The sequence below is a fragment of the Telmatherina bonti genome (genome assembly GCF_933228915.1).
Source record: "Telmatherina bonti genome assembly, chromosome: 20".
Lineage (NCBI taxonomy): Eukaryota > Metazoa > Chordata > Actinopteri > Atheriniformes > Telmatherinidae > Telmatherina > Telmatherina bonti.
Window position 1 is genome coordinate 15678557 of NC_136618.1, and position 15161 is coordinate 15693717.

The window sequence follows — 15161 nt, forward strand, 5'->3', positions numbered from 1 at the left end:
TGGAGAGAGCCGCCCCTCACCACGCCTCTCCAAGAGGTTGGAAAAAGCCCTCCGGTTCCTGTGCCAGGACCTGAGTGCGCGTCCCCGGCCGTGCGCGTAGCCTCTACAGTTTCACAGCTAGCAACATTTCTGGTTCTAATTTTTCTTCAATCATGTGCTTAAAAAGTTCAACTCATTCACGCAAAAGTACGCAGACTCTCTCAGGCAGCTCAGTGATGACTTTATTGTGATTTAAATCGATTTTTACACTGACCAATGCTGATCAAGCATTAAAGCTGCTAATTTTATTTATTTATTTATTTATTTTTTTTTTTTTGCAATATTTTACTCATAATAGTTACACACACCAAAAGCTTGTCTGAATGTTCCCTTCTTAACTTGATCAACACTCCATCAGTTTAAACATCTGCCTTCATTGTGGGGCCTGGCAGCAAAAGTGGCCCCTCACTGCTCACTATAACTGTTCACAGGTGACTCCTTTAGGGGTGTGTGTGTGTGTGTGTGTGTGTGTGTGTGTGTGTGTGTGTGTGTGTGTGTGTGTGTGTGTGTGAGTGTGTGAGTAATAAGGGGGGCATTAAAACACAAACCGACTCTGTTAATTCCAAGACTTTAACCTGTCGTCACTCTTTCCCCTCTCCACTGTAACACAGAGTCGATTCCATTATAGAAACAGGCAGGTTTTTTTTTCCTTCTGTTTTACCTTTTGTCATCTGTTCATTTTCACTGGTTGCTATGAGACATGTGGAAACAAGTACCAGGCCTTGTGTGTGTTTTTCCCCCCAGATAAGGTAATGTTGTTCTATATTAGTTAGCTAAAAGATGACTGAAAGTTTTCGCTGTGTTTAGCTTCATTTAGATCATTTTTAAGAAAGAAAAAAATGGACATTTTTAGTGGAATTCAGTCTTTGGCTTATGAATCCAACAATGAAAACTTTTTTTAAAATTATTATTATTACAAACCAAAATAAGGCTTATTTAATCTAAATTTTTTCAGGAGCCTAAATAGTATTATCTCTGTGATGTAAATGGAAGTATCTAAACAAAACAATCAAGAATGGCACATGGGTAAATAAACGTAGTTACTTGACACCACAGCTACTCGTTGATGAACCTGATCAGTGTGTATGGAGAACATGGACATAAAACCCCGTTTAACCTACTTCTGCAAATTCAATACAAGAGTTCTCACACTGGGGACCTACCACATTCAGAATGTCCATAAACCCAGGGTTTACTGTCTGCTCTTAGGGTCAATAGCAGAGGCCTCAGCCACGGACACAGCAGCAGCCCTCACCCTGCGGTCAGCCCCCTCCCCTCCTTCTTTCACCACAGCTGAAATAGCAAGGCTCTCTCTTTGCTCACACCTCCCATGAGGAAAGCAACGTCGAACTGACTCATAGAGCTTTTGCCATAACTGCATTTAGATAAAGTGCATGTGAGAGTGTGAGAGAAGGTGTGCTTACTGTATTAGAGTCAGAGGTCAGACAGCGAAGGAGTTCATGTGTGTGTTGACACATTTGCCTACATGCTATACATACACTATATTTATAAAAATGAAACGTGCAATAAATGTGATGCGGAAGGAAGGATTTGTGTTATATTAAGTTTATAGCTGAAATACAAAAAGGCCTGACTGTAAGAGGATGCCTCTGAGCCCGAGTATGAAAATGATGTGGATAAAAGAAATATTTACCAACTGCTCAGGGATTTGTATGATTTACAGTGCGGTGATTTAGGTCAGGCCATCTGTAACAAACAAGGCATTCTCTGATTAATGTTTATTACAATGGCTGCCAGTAAATACAAGCTATTTGTGCCAAAGGTAAAGCAATATAAATGATTTCATGCTTGATTTCTTTTTTCTTCAGAAGTTTTGTGTGAGAACTTCCTCTACCGCTCCACCTTTGCTGCATCTGCATCTGAAGCATTTGCTCTCTGACCAACACAGTCACTGCAAAGCCTTGCACCCAGACAGTCCAATCTGTGCCTCCTCCATTCAACATGTGGTCTTGTGAGAAACCCAATGAACCCAGCAGAATGCAAAAACTGTGCCAGGCCCCACATCCACTCACATCAGTAGCCTCTGGACACAACAGCGAACCGCACAAACACTCAAAGAACACTTTTTGTTGGCTTGTGTTATCTGGCGCATTGCTAATGGTTCTGGTTGGGCTGGATCGAGGTCAGATTGTTGGAACGGCGTCGGGGTGAGGATGGGAGTAAAGATCATCAAGGTCATTTGGCAGATGTTTTACATTATTGCTTCTTATCAGCAGTTTTCTGCTGCATTTATCCACCTCTGGTTGGCCAGAGCTTAGATTGTCCATGTCTGTCCCCCAGTGGTAAAGACATGCATGTGCATTAAATGAGACAAGCAATATAAACTGCAGTTCATTTGGATTGTAGGGGATGTAATCAGAGTTTTTATATGATGTTTAAGGGGTTCAGTGTCCCACCCAAGAACCTTTAGGCATGTAGTCAGGTGAAGCCTGGAATTGATCCTCCAACTTTCTGGTTGAAAGACAACTATTCTTCCTCCTGAGATACAGACATCCTACCTGTGGGAATAAAAAGTTTTTTGTTTGTTTTTTATATAATGTTTTAGAAAAAAGTCTAAAACATCCTCAAAAAATTCAGTTGAAGCATTGCATTTAGTGATCTTTGGTTTTGACATATAAAGTGGAGCTGGTCAGCTCTGTGGTATCAACCAGTTTCACCAGTTCTGAGGCTTAATATGTCTGCCTCATTCTCAGAGTGGACATGTTTGCATCTGCATGATCATACTCATCATTCAGCCCAGATCATTCCTTATATCTTGCACTTAGTCATTTATTTGTTGCTAGTGTTGTAGTGGTTGTTTATGTTTTGTTTCCCATTTTGTTTTCCTTTATGTGCTCCCGATGATTCTCTGCTTTGTTTTGGTTTTTTTTTACAGAGAACAGCAGATTTTTTTCTGTTAAGTCGCTTTACAATCGTGGCAGCGAGTTGTTTTTCTGTTTGGGTTTTGGTTGTACAGTTGTTGCTGCTGTTTTCTGTCTTTTGTATTCTGTTCAGCCAGAGCTTTAATATTCCTCTAAAGAAATAATTATTTTTGTTTCATATGACATAAATAAGTTCTTTCAATAAATGGTTGTGAAAGTGGTTTGTGATTTAAGTATGACATTTTAAACACTTATTTATTTACGTATAGGAGCATTTCGTAAAAAACAAAAAACAAAACAGAGCATCATTTCTAATGACGCAGCTGAGTCTGATTTAATCTTCAGTTCTACACATTTAATGCAGCTTTATTTGTATAGCGCCACTTCACAACAATGGTTTACGACTCAAAATATCCTCCACCTATAATTAAAGAGTTTAGTCTTAAAGACCAAAAGATAGCATCCTCAAATCTTAAATGTTGTCATTTTTGTTTGTGCCAGCAATGTGTCGGTCTTTAAATCCTTTATCTTCACCTTGCTACACAGTCTTCTGGCTTTTCTGAGCACGATTGGCTTTTCTTTCAGTGCTCTGTCACAGTATGAAGAAAACCACCATGATTTCTTCCATATGTCCCTGCATATGTTTACACAGTCTATAAAAATAAGATGAATTTGTATATAAATGCAGAGATACAACTTTTACATGAATAAATTAATGTTAAGTATTCACTGTACTGTGTCTTCTCTGTTCACAGTTATTTCTATTTTTCAAAATCCAGTTGATTAAACCAGTGGGGCTTTAAGGGAATGCATCCTTGGCTGTCTTGTTCTGTCTAAAGAAACTGATGTGACTTTGCAACTAAAATGAAAAGTTTCTTTCTTTTCCAGGGCTTTGCCAAGTTTCATGATAGTGTTTGTGTATATTTCCTGGCAAAGAGCAACACAGTGGAGCAAAACAGCTACAGTCACACATCTCTGCTGCGGCAGAGATTTGCAGAATGAAGTTTAAAAATATCGATTTTTAACAATTATAATACTGACTGTTACCTTTAACCCCTTGTGTCATCATATGACAGCCTAATGAATTGCATTACAGGTACATTTTGCTTCCTGATAATTGGTGGTTGTATCACTAATAGATTCCACATCTTTAAAGAAATTTCACAGGAAACAACTGGACTTCTCTGCACTGAAGGCACGAACATCAGCTTCTCACATAACCACCAGGTGTCAGTATCCTTTCACACACCGTAAGCACGTATTACCAGCATGCCAGACACTTTCTCTTAATTAACTACAGATTTGAGAGGGAAAAAAGTAGAAAGAAGAAGAGTAATTCCTGATGACAAACTAAAAAGCTTCAGCTCTCTCGTTTTTCCACCGCGGAAGGACCTCTGGGCAAATTGGAGAACTCATCCATCTCTCAGACTATAAAGAGTGCATGATTTTGGTAAGGTGATAGTGGGACTGGAAACTGGGGAGTTGTGTGCATCCAAACATCCCATTGTTTTATGTCAAAGATCGTGAAGCCACCAATTTAGTATTCTAGTATAAATGGCTTCTCCGATGTTTTTGTGGCGCAATTGCTTCAGCGAGCTGTGTGCTCACTGGATCGCTGCTTGTGGTGAAAACCAGCAGAAACCAAGTAACCTCGCAATAACGCCAAATGCATCCGGCTGATTATCATCTTCTGGAGAGAATGCAACTGTCATGCATTTACTTGGTTTTCCTCCCTGATGTTGAAACCTTTTCTCTGACAGACGGGGAGGAAAAGGAAAAGGGAGATTTTTAAGTAAAGAGCACATTTTTCAGAATTCCCTCTTGCACAGTGAATGCCCAAAAGTCAGTGGATTGCATCAAAGCTGCTCTGAGCTTCTCAACTCTGGGCATTAAAGATGCTTGACCCATCTGATTAAACAGCTCTTTTCCAGCTTTGAGTTTCAGAGAGGACATTGATTTTGGCCCATGTCCTCCAGCTGCAGGATGTCACTTGTCTGGCGTTCCTGCAAAGAGACTAACACAGGCTCATCCAAGACAAAGACTACAATAGGATATGCAAGGCAAACACTGAACATGGGCCACCTTTGCCACAGTTTGTGTTCTCAGACTTAAACAGAGGGGTCAACTCTAGTTTGCTTCAGTGTTAGACATACTGTAGACTTACTCTTGCAGCCACAGTGGGTCTGCCATGTCAGGTAGACAACACATATAACTTTTATGTCACATATGAGGTTGCTCTAGACTATACAGTTTTATTACATAACACCAACTTATGTCTCTTGTGCTAGTATGCAATATCTATTGTAAAGTATGTCAGATATGCCATATTTATATTTGAATACACCATGTTAGAAGGAAAAGTCACCAGACAAGAAAAGTGGCCATAAACTAAGCTATACAAGCCAAGACCGAAATGGTGTCTAATTTCATTGCAGCTGATTGCAAAGGCATCAGTGCTTGCTAGCGTGTGTCAAGCGAAGGGAGGACACGTACATCCATCCATAAAAAAAACCTCTGAGAAATGACCCATTTCCCCACATATTATAGCAACACCATCCCAAATAAACAGTGTTGCACACAAAAATAGACACCGGAGAGTCCGAGACACCGCAAATTATCGGTGTACCTGAAAGGCCTTATTTTCTACTCCTTGTTTGAAGTAAGGACATTCAGCTTAGGAGAAGAAGGGCTGCAAAACCCTGCAGTTAACTCTACACTGAGAGATTTATGGCCGTAAGAGAGTTTTTTGCATGAAGATGCCAATGCTCAAGGCGATCCTACAACATGCTTCCAGCAGCTGACATCAGACTATGGGAAATATTTCAACAGGCTCTCGCCTGACCAATTCAGCAAATGTCAGAAGCATGAATGCATTTAGTTTTGTTTCCTATCAAAATCGTCTGCTGGTGAGATACTGAATTGTGTCTTATGCAAAATTCCTAAAGCTTTGGTGTGGTAGTGCTTAAAGATATATACAGAAGTGAAAGATTTTTGTCTGTTTTAGAGGTTGTAGCTCTACTTTGATGTCTTCGGGCTGCTGAGATGCTTGCCAGAGAAGGATTTTGGGGAGGTTTGGAAAGTGAGGCTTGGGTAGGGCACCGGGTGCATTTCCGACAGCTGAGCTGCAAAGGGAGCAAAATAAACATAGTTGTTGCGCTTCTAAGGGCGGCGGGGGGGGGGGGGACTAAAGAACAAGTTAAAAAAAAGAATTAGAGAGAAGTCTTTCCCTATATCCCCTTCGAGGCTTGGGGAAAGCCAAGTTTTCAAGTCAGGGAGGGCAGAGAGATTGTAGAGTACAGAGACGATAAAGGAGACTTTCTGCAGCTGTGCAGCAAAGATCACAAAACCTCCCACCCTCACCAAGCTCCATCCCCACAAAAGATTTATCCTGTCTTCTCATTATTATACTCACTTAAGCTGTGATAAACTCCTTTTCATACTTCTTAACAATATTATGGTTGGATGACTGCTTTCACATTTGGAAACAAACTCCCTAAAACATGCCCACTATCATCTATAAGCCTGTCGGGGTCCCTACAAAGACTTGGTCCTCTTAGCGGATAAACCTTTTACAATCTTCTTACTTAAAGGGTACTAAACTCTTTCAGCAGCTGATCTGACAAGTCAGTAACTCACGTGTCTTGTTAGGTGTACCTTAACATGAGATGACAAATGTGTCATTGCGCTCCAGTAGATGTTGGCACTGGTTGATGGCTTTTTTTTTACTTGGATTTATTGCTGCAGCATCTCGAGGCTGAAAAATGGACTTAGGTTCTTCATCTTTGTTTTGAACTCAGTTGCAATTTGCTTTAGAGGCTGATCTCAGGGTAAAAGCATGAGATAGAAAGAATTTTGTGCAAAAATATATAGATGCAAAGTGTGTCTTTTTTGTGACACGGCACGACTCACAAAGTAAGAGTCAGAAGTGGCTTTTCTAACTGTGTCACGTTTGAGTGTTTTGAAAAAAGGAAAGACAAGGGAAAGGATGAAAAACTCTGACATATGACGTATTTTATTTCAAAGTAGGCAAAGTAAGCATAAGGTTAAAAAGCAAAAAGTTTCAAACAAGTTTAACATGTCCCTGGGACATATTCAATGAGATCACAAACAAAGGCAGCCATGGATGCTACAGATGACGAGAAAAACCACTTCAGTCTCAGAAATGTGGTCTGATGTGGCTCGTACATTCAACACTTTAGATTTATGGGTTACCGACCCAAGCCTTCTATGTTTTAGTTTTTTTTTGTTTTTTTTTTAATTTCAATAAAAAATATTAAATGAAGAAAGAAAAAGATTAAATTCATTTAGAGACATTATCAAGCCATCAAATACTAGTGACTGAGTCCCCAGTCATCATCATGATGATGAAGATCTATTAAGAAAATTTGACCACCAACATCGGAAATCTGTCACTTCATTATGGAAACTGTGAGTTTAAGGAGTTGCTGCCTCAAAAAGTCCATAAGTTTCATAGCGAATGAGAATAAGAGTTATCAGTTCTAAAAATGCTTTCCTTTTTATTTGCTTTTTACTAAAAATCAGATCCTAACTAAACCCAAACCTGAGCAAATAGCAAGAAAAAGTACAGAAATGTGAAGATTTTACATGTAATGTAAACAGTTTTGGGACCACTTAGAGACCATGTTGCACTCTTTCAGTGGGCTCAACAAAAACGACAAAGCAAAACTTGTGTTATCCAAAATGAGGGAAAAAACAACAACTAAAGGAACATCCCTCTCTTGATGTGGAAGTGTTGATTAGAAACACAACAGTCACACAGAAACTGAACACAGTAATAAGTTTGCTGATGCTGACAGTGAAACTATTCACTGCATCACAGTGATCTACTAATCATCTGGTGCCAAGTCCAGCTTCTGACCCCACAGACAGAATGTTTCCCATCCACAGCAATCTATTCCTCGAAAACTCTTGGTTCCACTGAGCATCGACGGCTGGTCAGATTGAGCTTCTCAAAAATATGAAAGAAGTGCATGGAAACCTTTATGTTGAATGAAGTTTAACATAAAAAGGTAAGAGTTTGTAACTCTATCAGCCAAGTGCAAATCCTTATGGACCAAAACATATTCTAGGCTACCCTGTTTGTTGAAGCATTTTTTTGATAGCCTGCTGATCTGGTAGCTTTCGCGCTCACTAGTCAGATCCTGCATCATGCTATTCCAGCTTGAGAAATGAACAGGGACTTCAGCATCTGTTCAACACATCAGTGCATTTATGGCTCTACGTCTCAGGTCCTACCTCTCTGTCTCTTACCAACTTTCTGCAACATTTGTTATACATACAGCAGAAAATGTCACCCTGTAGACTGTCTCATTTTTTAATTGTTTCTCAGTGCTGGAGCTGACACATTTCAACAGTCTCTCTGCTCCTTGCTTCTCTTCCTTTGGGTAGGGTGAGTGGTTTCGATAGGCAAACTCAAACAAAGAGGGTCCCCTTAAACCCTATCAGTTATCTGTTCATTTATGTAGACACAGGCAGTGGAGGCCAAAATCAGCTGATCCTTGTTAGGATTCACTTCTAGCCCTCAAATGTTTTTTCTTTCCCTCTCAGCTTTTGATAGGCAGGATGTGGGATTTTCAATGAGAATCAAAGAGCCACCCTGATTCTTTTGGAAGCTGATCTTTATCAGACAGCATCAGAATGGATGATGGATAATAACACAATTTCTGGCCAGAGAAAAGACAATAAAAAGAAAATTAAAATAGAGCATTTTATTACAAGTACAAACAAAAAGAACTCACTGCATAAATATCTTGACGTTGATTTAAATACTGTCAGTGCTGAAATACGTTACTTTCCTATGATTGTGACTTTTTGTCAACTGGAATGTGTTGAATATGGTTTCATATACTGCAATTCTTTTACAAAACAGTAAAAAAAAAAAAAAAAAAAGAATCATATCAATTAAATCCTGTCAATATAAAAATGAATAACTTATAATATACTTGTTTTAAGATAGTCAAGAAATGATTATCTAAACATACAAAGGTAATAATAATTTCCTGTTATTTTAGAAATTTACAGACAATTAAGGTGCACTTCAGTGCATGATTCTCAAAACAACATAGAAAACATCCAAAATACATAATGGTATATAAACCACTATACTTACATACCTATATATGTATGTAAGTACGATTACAGAGCAGATATTTGGGTCAGACTTATAGTATATGCTCATTTTAGCATAAATGTATGAAAAATGAATGAAAAAAATTTGCAATGCCCCGAAACTAAACTGTTAGGCTGAAAAGATACTTGCTTTTATTTATGCATATGCATGTTTATCATGGCTGCTTTGCTAATGTTGCATTAGTTTAGCACATTTGTGCACATCTTTAGAAATAAACACTATGCATGTAAACTGCAGTATATGAGTAAACACCAGGGAGCAGTGTATGGACATAACTGACCAGATATACAGTCTGAAGATCAACTGCGGCTGAAATGGCGCAAAGTTTTGAACACATGTCAGGGTGTGCTTGTTTCGGGGCCTTACAAGGCATCTAAGATTAAAACTGCTGTAATCTAAAAGTAAACCAATTCCACCGTTGCCACATTAAACAGCTTGTTTGCAGCCGACGAATTCAGCAAATATATCTGCAAGCAAGTGTGTGAACTACGTCGTCTAGACAAATCCAAGGTTAAAAAGCAAAAATATTCTCAGCCTAAGTGTGACAATCAAGTGAATTAGTGCAGGCTGAAGCTGAAATTGTACCGTTTTGTTGTTTAAAAGCGTTTTGAAAACAGAGGTGCTATCCTTGCCAATAGCTGACCTTTATTTGGAGTCTTCCCAAGTCTACATGGAGTCTACATTAAGTATAAGCTGCATTTTTGTTGCAGAACACATAAAGCAGAACCTGGTAACCTTTACAAAAAAGTTCACCTTAGCAAGGAAATTTAAATGAATCCAAATTTGAAGGTCTTCCTTCCTTTATGCTACGCTTCAGCTCTCCATCCAAAGTGCCTTTCGACAGATGAAGCTATCATGAAAGCTAGCAACCCAACAAGGCTTGGTGTTGCATTACTCTTAAGAAACATTGACTGTTTCTGCAAATATGCAGCTTTTAGTCAACATACCAAGTTCTGCTTTAAGTATGAAGTTTAAAAAGGTCACCTCTGGCACCAAAGCCACATAAGCTAACGCTGCCAGTGTATGTTTCCCCTCTGCGGTCAAAAGCTTTGATCCTTTTGAGCCCATTTGATCCCAACATTCTTGTGAAGGCAGAGCACACAACATGAAGGTGTGACGCCCCTAGCACCAAACTGAGCAGGTATGAAGAGCTGTGACACTTGTTGGTGTCCTTAATTACCACATTGTCAACTGTAAACGAGTTAAAAAGAAACAAAAACGAAAAGACAAATGTGTTTGCAGCACCAAAAAGTACGCACTGTTGAAAGACCCATGTTTCATATAAATAAGTTTTCATAGACTTCATCATTTCAAATAGCCATAGCAATCCGGTAAAAAAAAAAAACGCAACAAATGAATTCACAGATTATTTACAAGTTATCAAATCGCCCGGTGCCTTTCCAATGTAGGTTCAGTTCCTTAAATAAGCCCATATATACACAATAGTGTGGTCCACGACTGTTGTGCAAATCCTTACTCGATTTAAAATAATGTCTCTGTGGTACTGTAGGTTGTCGGCTTACATCCAGAGGAAACCTGTGTTTATTTGAACCAGTGCAGGTAGTTTGTCTTGAGAGCTGGGAAGCACATGTTGTTGCTGCACGAGCCTCCGTAGCTGGGAGGGCAGGCGGAGCAGGGTACGCCCACTTTGTAGGGAGCCTCTCCAATCCAGTTACCCCTGGAAGACAGCAGGAATTAATGTGAATTAACTTGAAACATACACTTGCATCAACTGTGCATTTAATATTTTGGGAAAAATATAATATGCACAAAAAAATGCTCCTTTTGATTCCTAAGAGTCATTTTAAGGTTGAGGTTGAGTAAGAGGTGAAGCTGCTTTAGGGCAGAGTAAAGTTTAAATGTTTTAAATGCATTCTAAATGTAAAAAAGGTAAAAAAATTACATTTTATCATGTTTTTACCAACTGGCCTTAGTCACACACTTTCACCTTGTAAACTATGACATCAGTGACCCTTGCAAAGTGGAACGAAGGTCACGGCACAACCCACAACCTTGTCTCTCCAACAACGGAGGCAACGATTCCTCTTAGCGAACTGAATGAGGTCAAGAGTGACCCGAGCTGGTTACATCAAGTATGATTCAAACAAGCGGGATTAAAGGAGCCAAGGTCACAAGTGAATCACAAGTCTGGGAAAGCTTTGAAATTTTATTTAAAGACTTTTTCTTTTCTTTGGAAATATGGTACCGGTCCACAGACTTGTATCGGGGTTATCTGAAACCTCCATCAACATGGGTGGCATTTCATAACTCAGCACAGAACAGAGTGGACTGTGTTGGGATTAAGCTTGCCGTCACTAGAGCGAAAGTCCCTCCCTACACCATGAAATTAACACTTAATCAGGTTATGAAATGCAAACAAGTGAGTAAACTCGCAGGTTAACCGTTGTACTTACTTAGGTGAGTAGTTGCAGACTAAATATGTCGCCCGTTTCCAAACCGAGCCCCATACATTCATGTTGTAGCAGGTGTGAACAGCACAGCCAACTTTGTTAGATGTTGCCCAGACCATCTGTGAATGGATCGGTTGCTGGTTAGTGTCCTGCGCCGCAGAAGTTCAGCTGCTTTTAATGAAAATGCAGGAGGAGTGTTTATCTACCTGTGTGTAGTGGGTACACATGGGTCCGTAGCATCTGAGAGGGCATCGTGGGTTGCAGTCGCGGGGGTAGGGGAAAGAGTAATCCTTCACCTCGTCGTACCAGGGCTTCACCAGCTGAAGAATAGATCGATAGCTGTGAACAAAATGCAGAAAAACAAAGAGCAAATAATGACTTATTAAAGATTTGTGGATATTACAAGCTAACTTTGACTCTTAATGGTCTAATTGTAACTTATATTTTTGATTTTGGGTAATTTATCTCTTTTGATGAAGCTAGCAGACAAAATGACAGTCACACTGTTGATGTTTTCATTTTTTAGCTGAATTGCTAAATTTTTAGCTGAATTTTAGGGGCTGCAATACTTACATTAGATGTGACATGGCATTAAATAAATTAACATTACATTAGTATGACTGTACTTCATGCAGAAGAATAAATTTTCTACCAACTGCAAGGTCAGCAGATAAATTCCTGGCTTCTCTAAACTGTATGCCAAAGTGAAGGGAAGATGCTAAACCACATATTGCCTCCCCGGTGGACACTTTGGGATATGAATATGTGTGTAATAGTAAAAAAAAAAAAAAATCTACAAAAGTGCCTTCTGAGTGTGTGTGTGTGTGTGTGTGATTGGCTGAATATGACATGTACTGTTAAAGCAGTCCGAGTGTTCAACATGTGAGCAGGAAAGTAGGTAAGTACTGTAACTTGTAATGTAAAGCGGTGGTGATAATGCTTTTACTTTGACCACAAGTCAGATGTTTGCAAGTCTTTGCAAGAAAATTGGGGGATAAATTATTTCAGCCTGAAGCTACGATCACTACTAAAGTTTCTGCTATTTTTAGCCGTAAACTTTTCTCCAGAGTTATCTACCAGTGCCTCCTTTACTTTCTGCTTTTTCTAGCTTTTTTCAAGCAATCTCTTTAATAATTGTATTCTTCAATACTAAGGATACAGCAGGCTCTGGCTCTCTAACTGTGCAGCTCTTTGACAGATAAAGAATAACGTATAACATGTTGCTACCACTGAGCAGTTGCAGTCGTTTTCTTCACTACAGAGCTCTCTCTTTGAGTGCACAGGAGCAGTTGGAATAATCTCCTTTCCCTTGAGTCTCATGTTGTTCCCCATAAACTCTAAAGTTTAGGAACACATGAAGGTGCCTTGTGTTTCCAAATGGAAAGTCAAGACCCGCTAAAGGGGATAGGCTTTTGTCCTCAAGGGTCATAGCTGACAGCACAACTTTTGTTTATATAAAGGGTCACAGGAGCATTCCTCAAGCACACCCCAGGTCATAGTGCAGAAACTTTTAGGGGAAAGAAGAAGGGGGCTACGAGGATACAACCACTACTGCTGAGAGACGGTCATCCTTGAGAGGAGCAGCAGATGTTGGGGAGCGGGAAGAGGAGTCAAAGGTCACTCACCGTCCTGTCCTGACGGAGAGGTTTTGACCCAGGAACCTGAGGAGGTGAGGTGGGCCGTGCTCCCACAGGCAGGCATGAGCCCAGTCTTCAGCCGTCTTGGCTAATGTGTCGTCCCACACCTTAACGCACGCACACACACACATACACAGCGGCATGGTTGAGGCATTGAAATCCGTTACATAACAGATGCAGAAATGATAAAAAACACCATTGTCATTTCGCAGTAAGATACGAGTTCATAGTTCTGTCACCAGTGTTCACACAGCAAGAGCTATCCATCAGTGGTTACGTAAGAGGAGAAACTTCCTAGTATCTCATGCTGTTACTCTGTTAGTGGATTACATTTTTATACCATACAGACTAAAGACATTATATCTAAATGTGACAACAATCTTATAAATGTTCAGGTGTTTTTTTTTTTTTTTTCTGGGAACTGATCATGACCTGATCACCACTAATGCATTTTATTGATATGGGAACTTATGTGTCAGCCTCAGTTGCTGTCTCTGCAGCAAACTTTCAGTTCTACAAAATGCAATATTTAAATATTTGCTATCACATCTAACTGATAAACATCTAGCCACTACTGCTTTCACCATGACCCCTCTTTCTTTTCAAATTGCCTGTCTTGGTGGTCTAATGGTGCGCAATGTGTCGAGCAGCTGAAGATAACAAGTATAATCCAGAAAACGTGAGTCAGCTAGATTCAAAAGCTACAATTCTACTGAAAAAATATTGCACTGCTTTGTCTTTCTTTAGCTAGGATTTAAGTGACAGGTCATTTACGCAGCGTCATGTAAATGTGAAATGAAGTTTGAACGCCCTTACCATGTATTCCATATTGGAGGCTGGGGGGAACACTTTCCCTCTAACTTTGTTATGGTAATCAAGAATGGCAAGCATGTCGTTCTGACTAATATAACGCTTCCTCCTGGTTTTAGCATGAGTCGTGGCGTCTGCTCCGTGGCTGCGAGCTGCGCCAGGATTGGTGATGTTGGCAGCCGGCGAGGACGCAGAGGGAGCGGTAACAGTTGTTGCCAGTGCACTTGCTCCGCAAGATATGCACATGAGGACGAAGTCTATGGCGAATAGCTGAGGTTTCATGTTCGTTTTTTTTTTTTTTTTTTTTTTTTTTTTTTTTGTGAAAACTGCAGACAGAATATCCGGAATCCTGGATGGTTCTGAAAATAAACCAAGGAGACAAAACTTTTTTTCGTAAATAAGGGAATTTTTTTTAGACTCAAACATGCTGAAGCCACAAGTTTTTTGTTTTTTTTAAATTTAATATAATATTTAAAAGAAAAAAACTATATTCATTGAATCCTACCTTTTTTCCCCCCTTGCGCCTGCTGCCTGCCTTGCCAAGGCAGTATCACCTCGAAATGCTGTGTAATGGACCGGAGAGAGGGTGGGCTGCGAGTGGAGAGTTTTTTGCTGGAGAAGTCCGATTTTGTGGGTTTATATATTGCAGTGGACAATGCAGGAAGTGCGTTTGCCTTCAGAGGTAGACTTTCAGCTCCTCCTCGTTACCTGAGACACAACATCATTTGGATGAGTTTTGTCTGATTCTTCCAAAACTAATTCCCCACAGACCTCCCGTGCTTTCACATGATGTTTAAGAGACACATTTAATAGATAAAATCAGAAAATTGATCATATGAAAAGTCTTCTATCTATTTTGTGAATATATATATACATATATATATATATATATATATATATATATATATATATATATATATATATATATATATATATATATATATATATATACATATATATATGTGTGTGTGTGTGTGTGTGTGTGTGTGTCGAGAATACTTTATTCATCCCTGAGGGGAATAGATACATATAAATGTGATTTATGGTGATATTTGACCCAATGATTCTGCTTAATTGAGTTTAACAGTTCAGTCAAGCTGGCACATTGACTTCATTTGCAATTGACAAGTTTAGATTTCACACATCCCACTGGACACTGATCGGGACTTGGGCTGGGGAAAAAAGGCCAGCAGCTTTTAAAAGTGAAATCAGGGCATCAGAGACTTCATTG

The 15161-nt window shown here is 39.5% G+C and overlaps 1 protein-coding gene across 1 annotated transcript; it reads right to left on the reverse strand.

The window, feature by feature from the left end:
- Positions 1-9141: 9141 nt before the first annotated feature.
- Positions 9142-14528, reverse strand: pi15a (peptidase inhibitor 15a). The gene is made up of 6 exons (XM_079259498.1): positions 14436-14528; positions 13937-14289; positions 13109-13227; positions 11690-11822; positions 11487-11602; positions 9142-10750 (listed from the first exon to the last, which is right to left on the reverse strand). Exons 2-6 carry the CDS (start codon positions 14210-14212, stop codon positions 10615-10617), a joined length of 780 nt encoding a protein of 259 aa, XP_079115624.1. The 5' UTR covers positions 14213-14289; positions 14436-14528; the 3' UTR covers positions 9142-10614.
- Positions 14529-15161: the final 633 nt, after the last annotated feature.

What these genes read in the sequence shown, in the direction of transcription:
- pi15a (XM_079259498.1), bottom strand. Translation starts at nt 14,212, where the DNA reads ATGAAACCTCAGCTATTCGCCATAGACTTCGTCCTCATGTGCATATCT. An exon ending in TGTGTACCCACTACACACAG is followed by an intron (nt 11,603 to 11,689) that starts GTAGATAAACAC and finishes ATCCATTCACAG; the next exon opens with ATGGTCTGGGCAACATCTAA. An exon ending in GTCTGCAACTACTCACCTAA is followed by an intron (nt 10,751 to 11,486) that starts GTAAGTACAACG and finishes GCTGTCTTCCAG; the next exon opens with GGGTAACTGGATTGGAGAGG.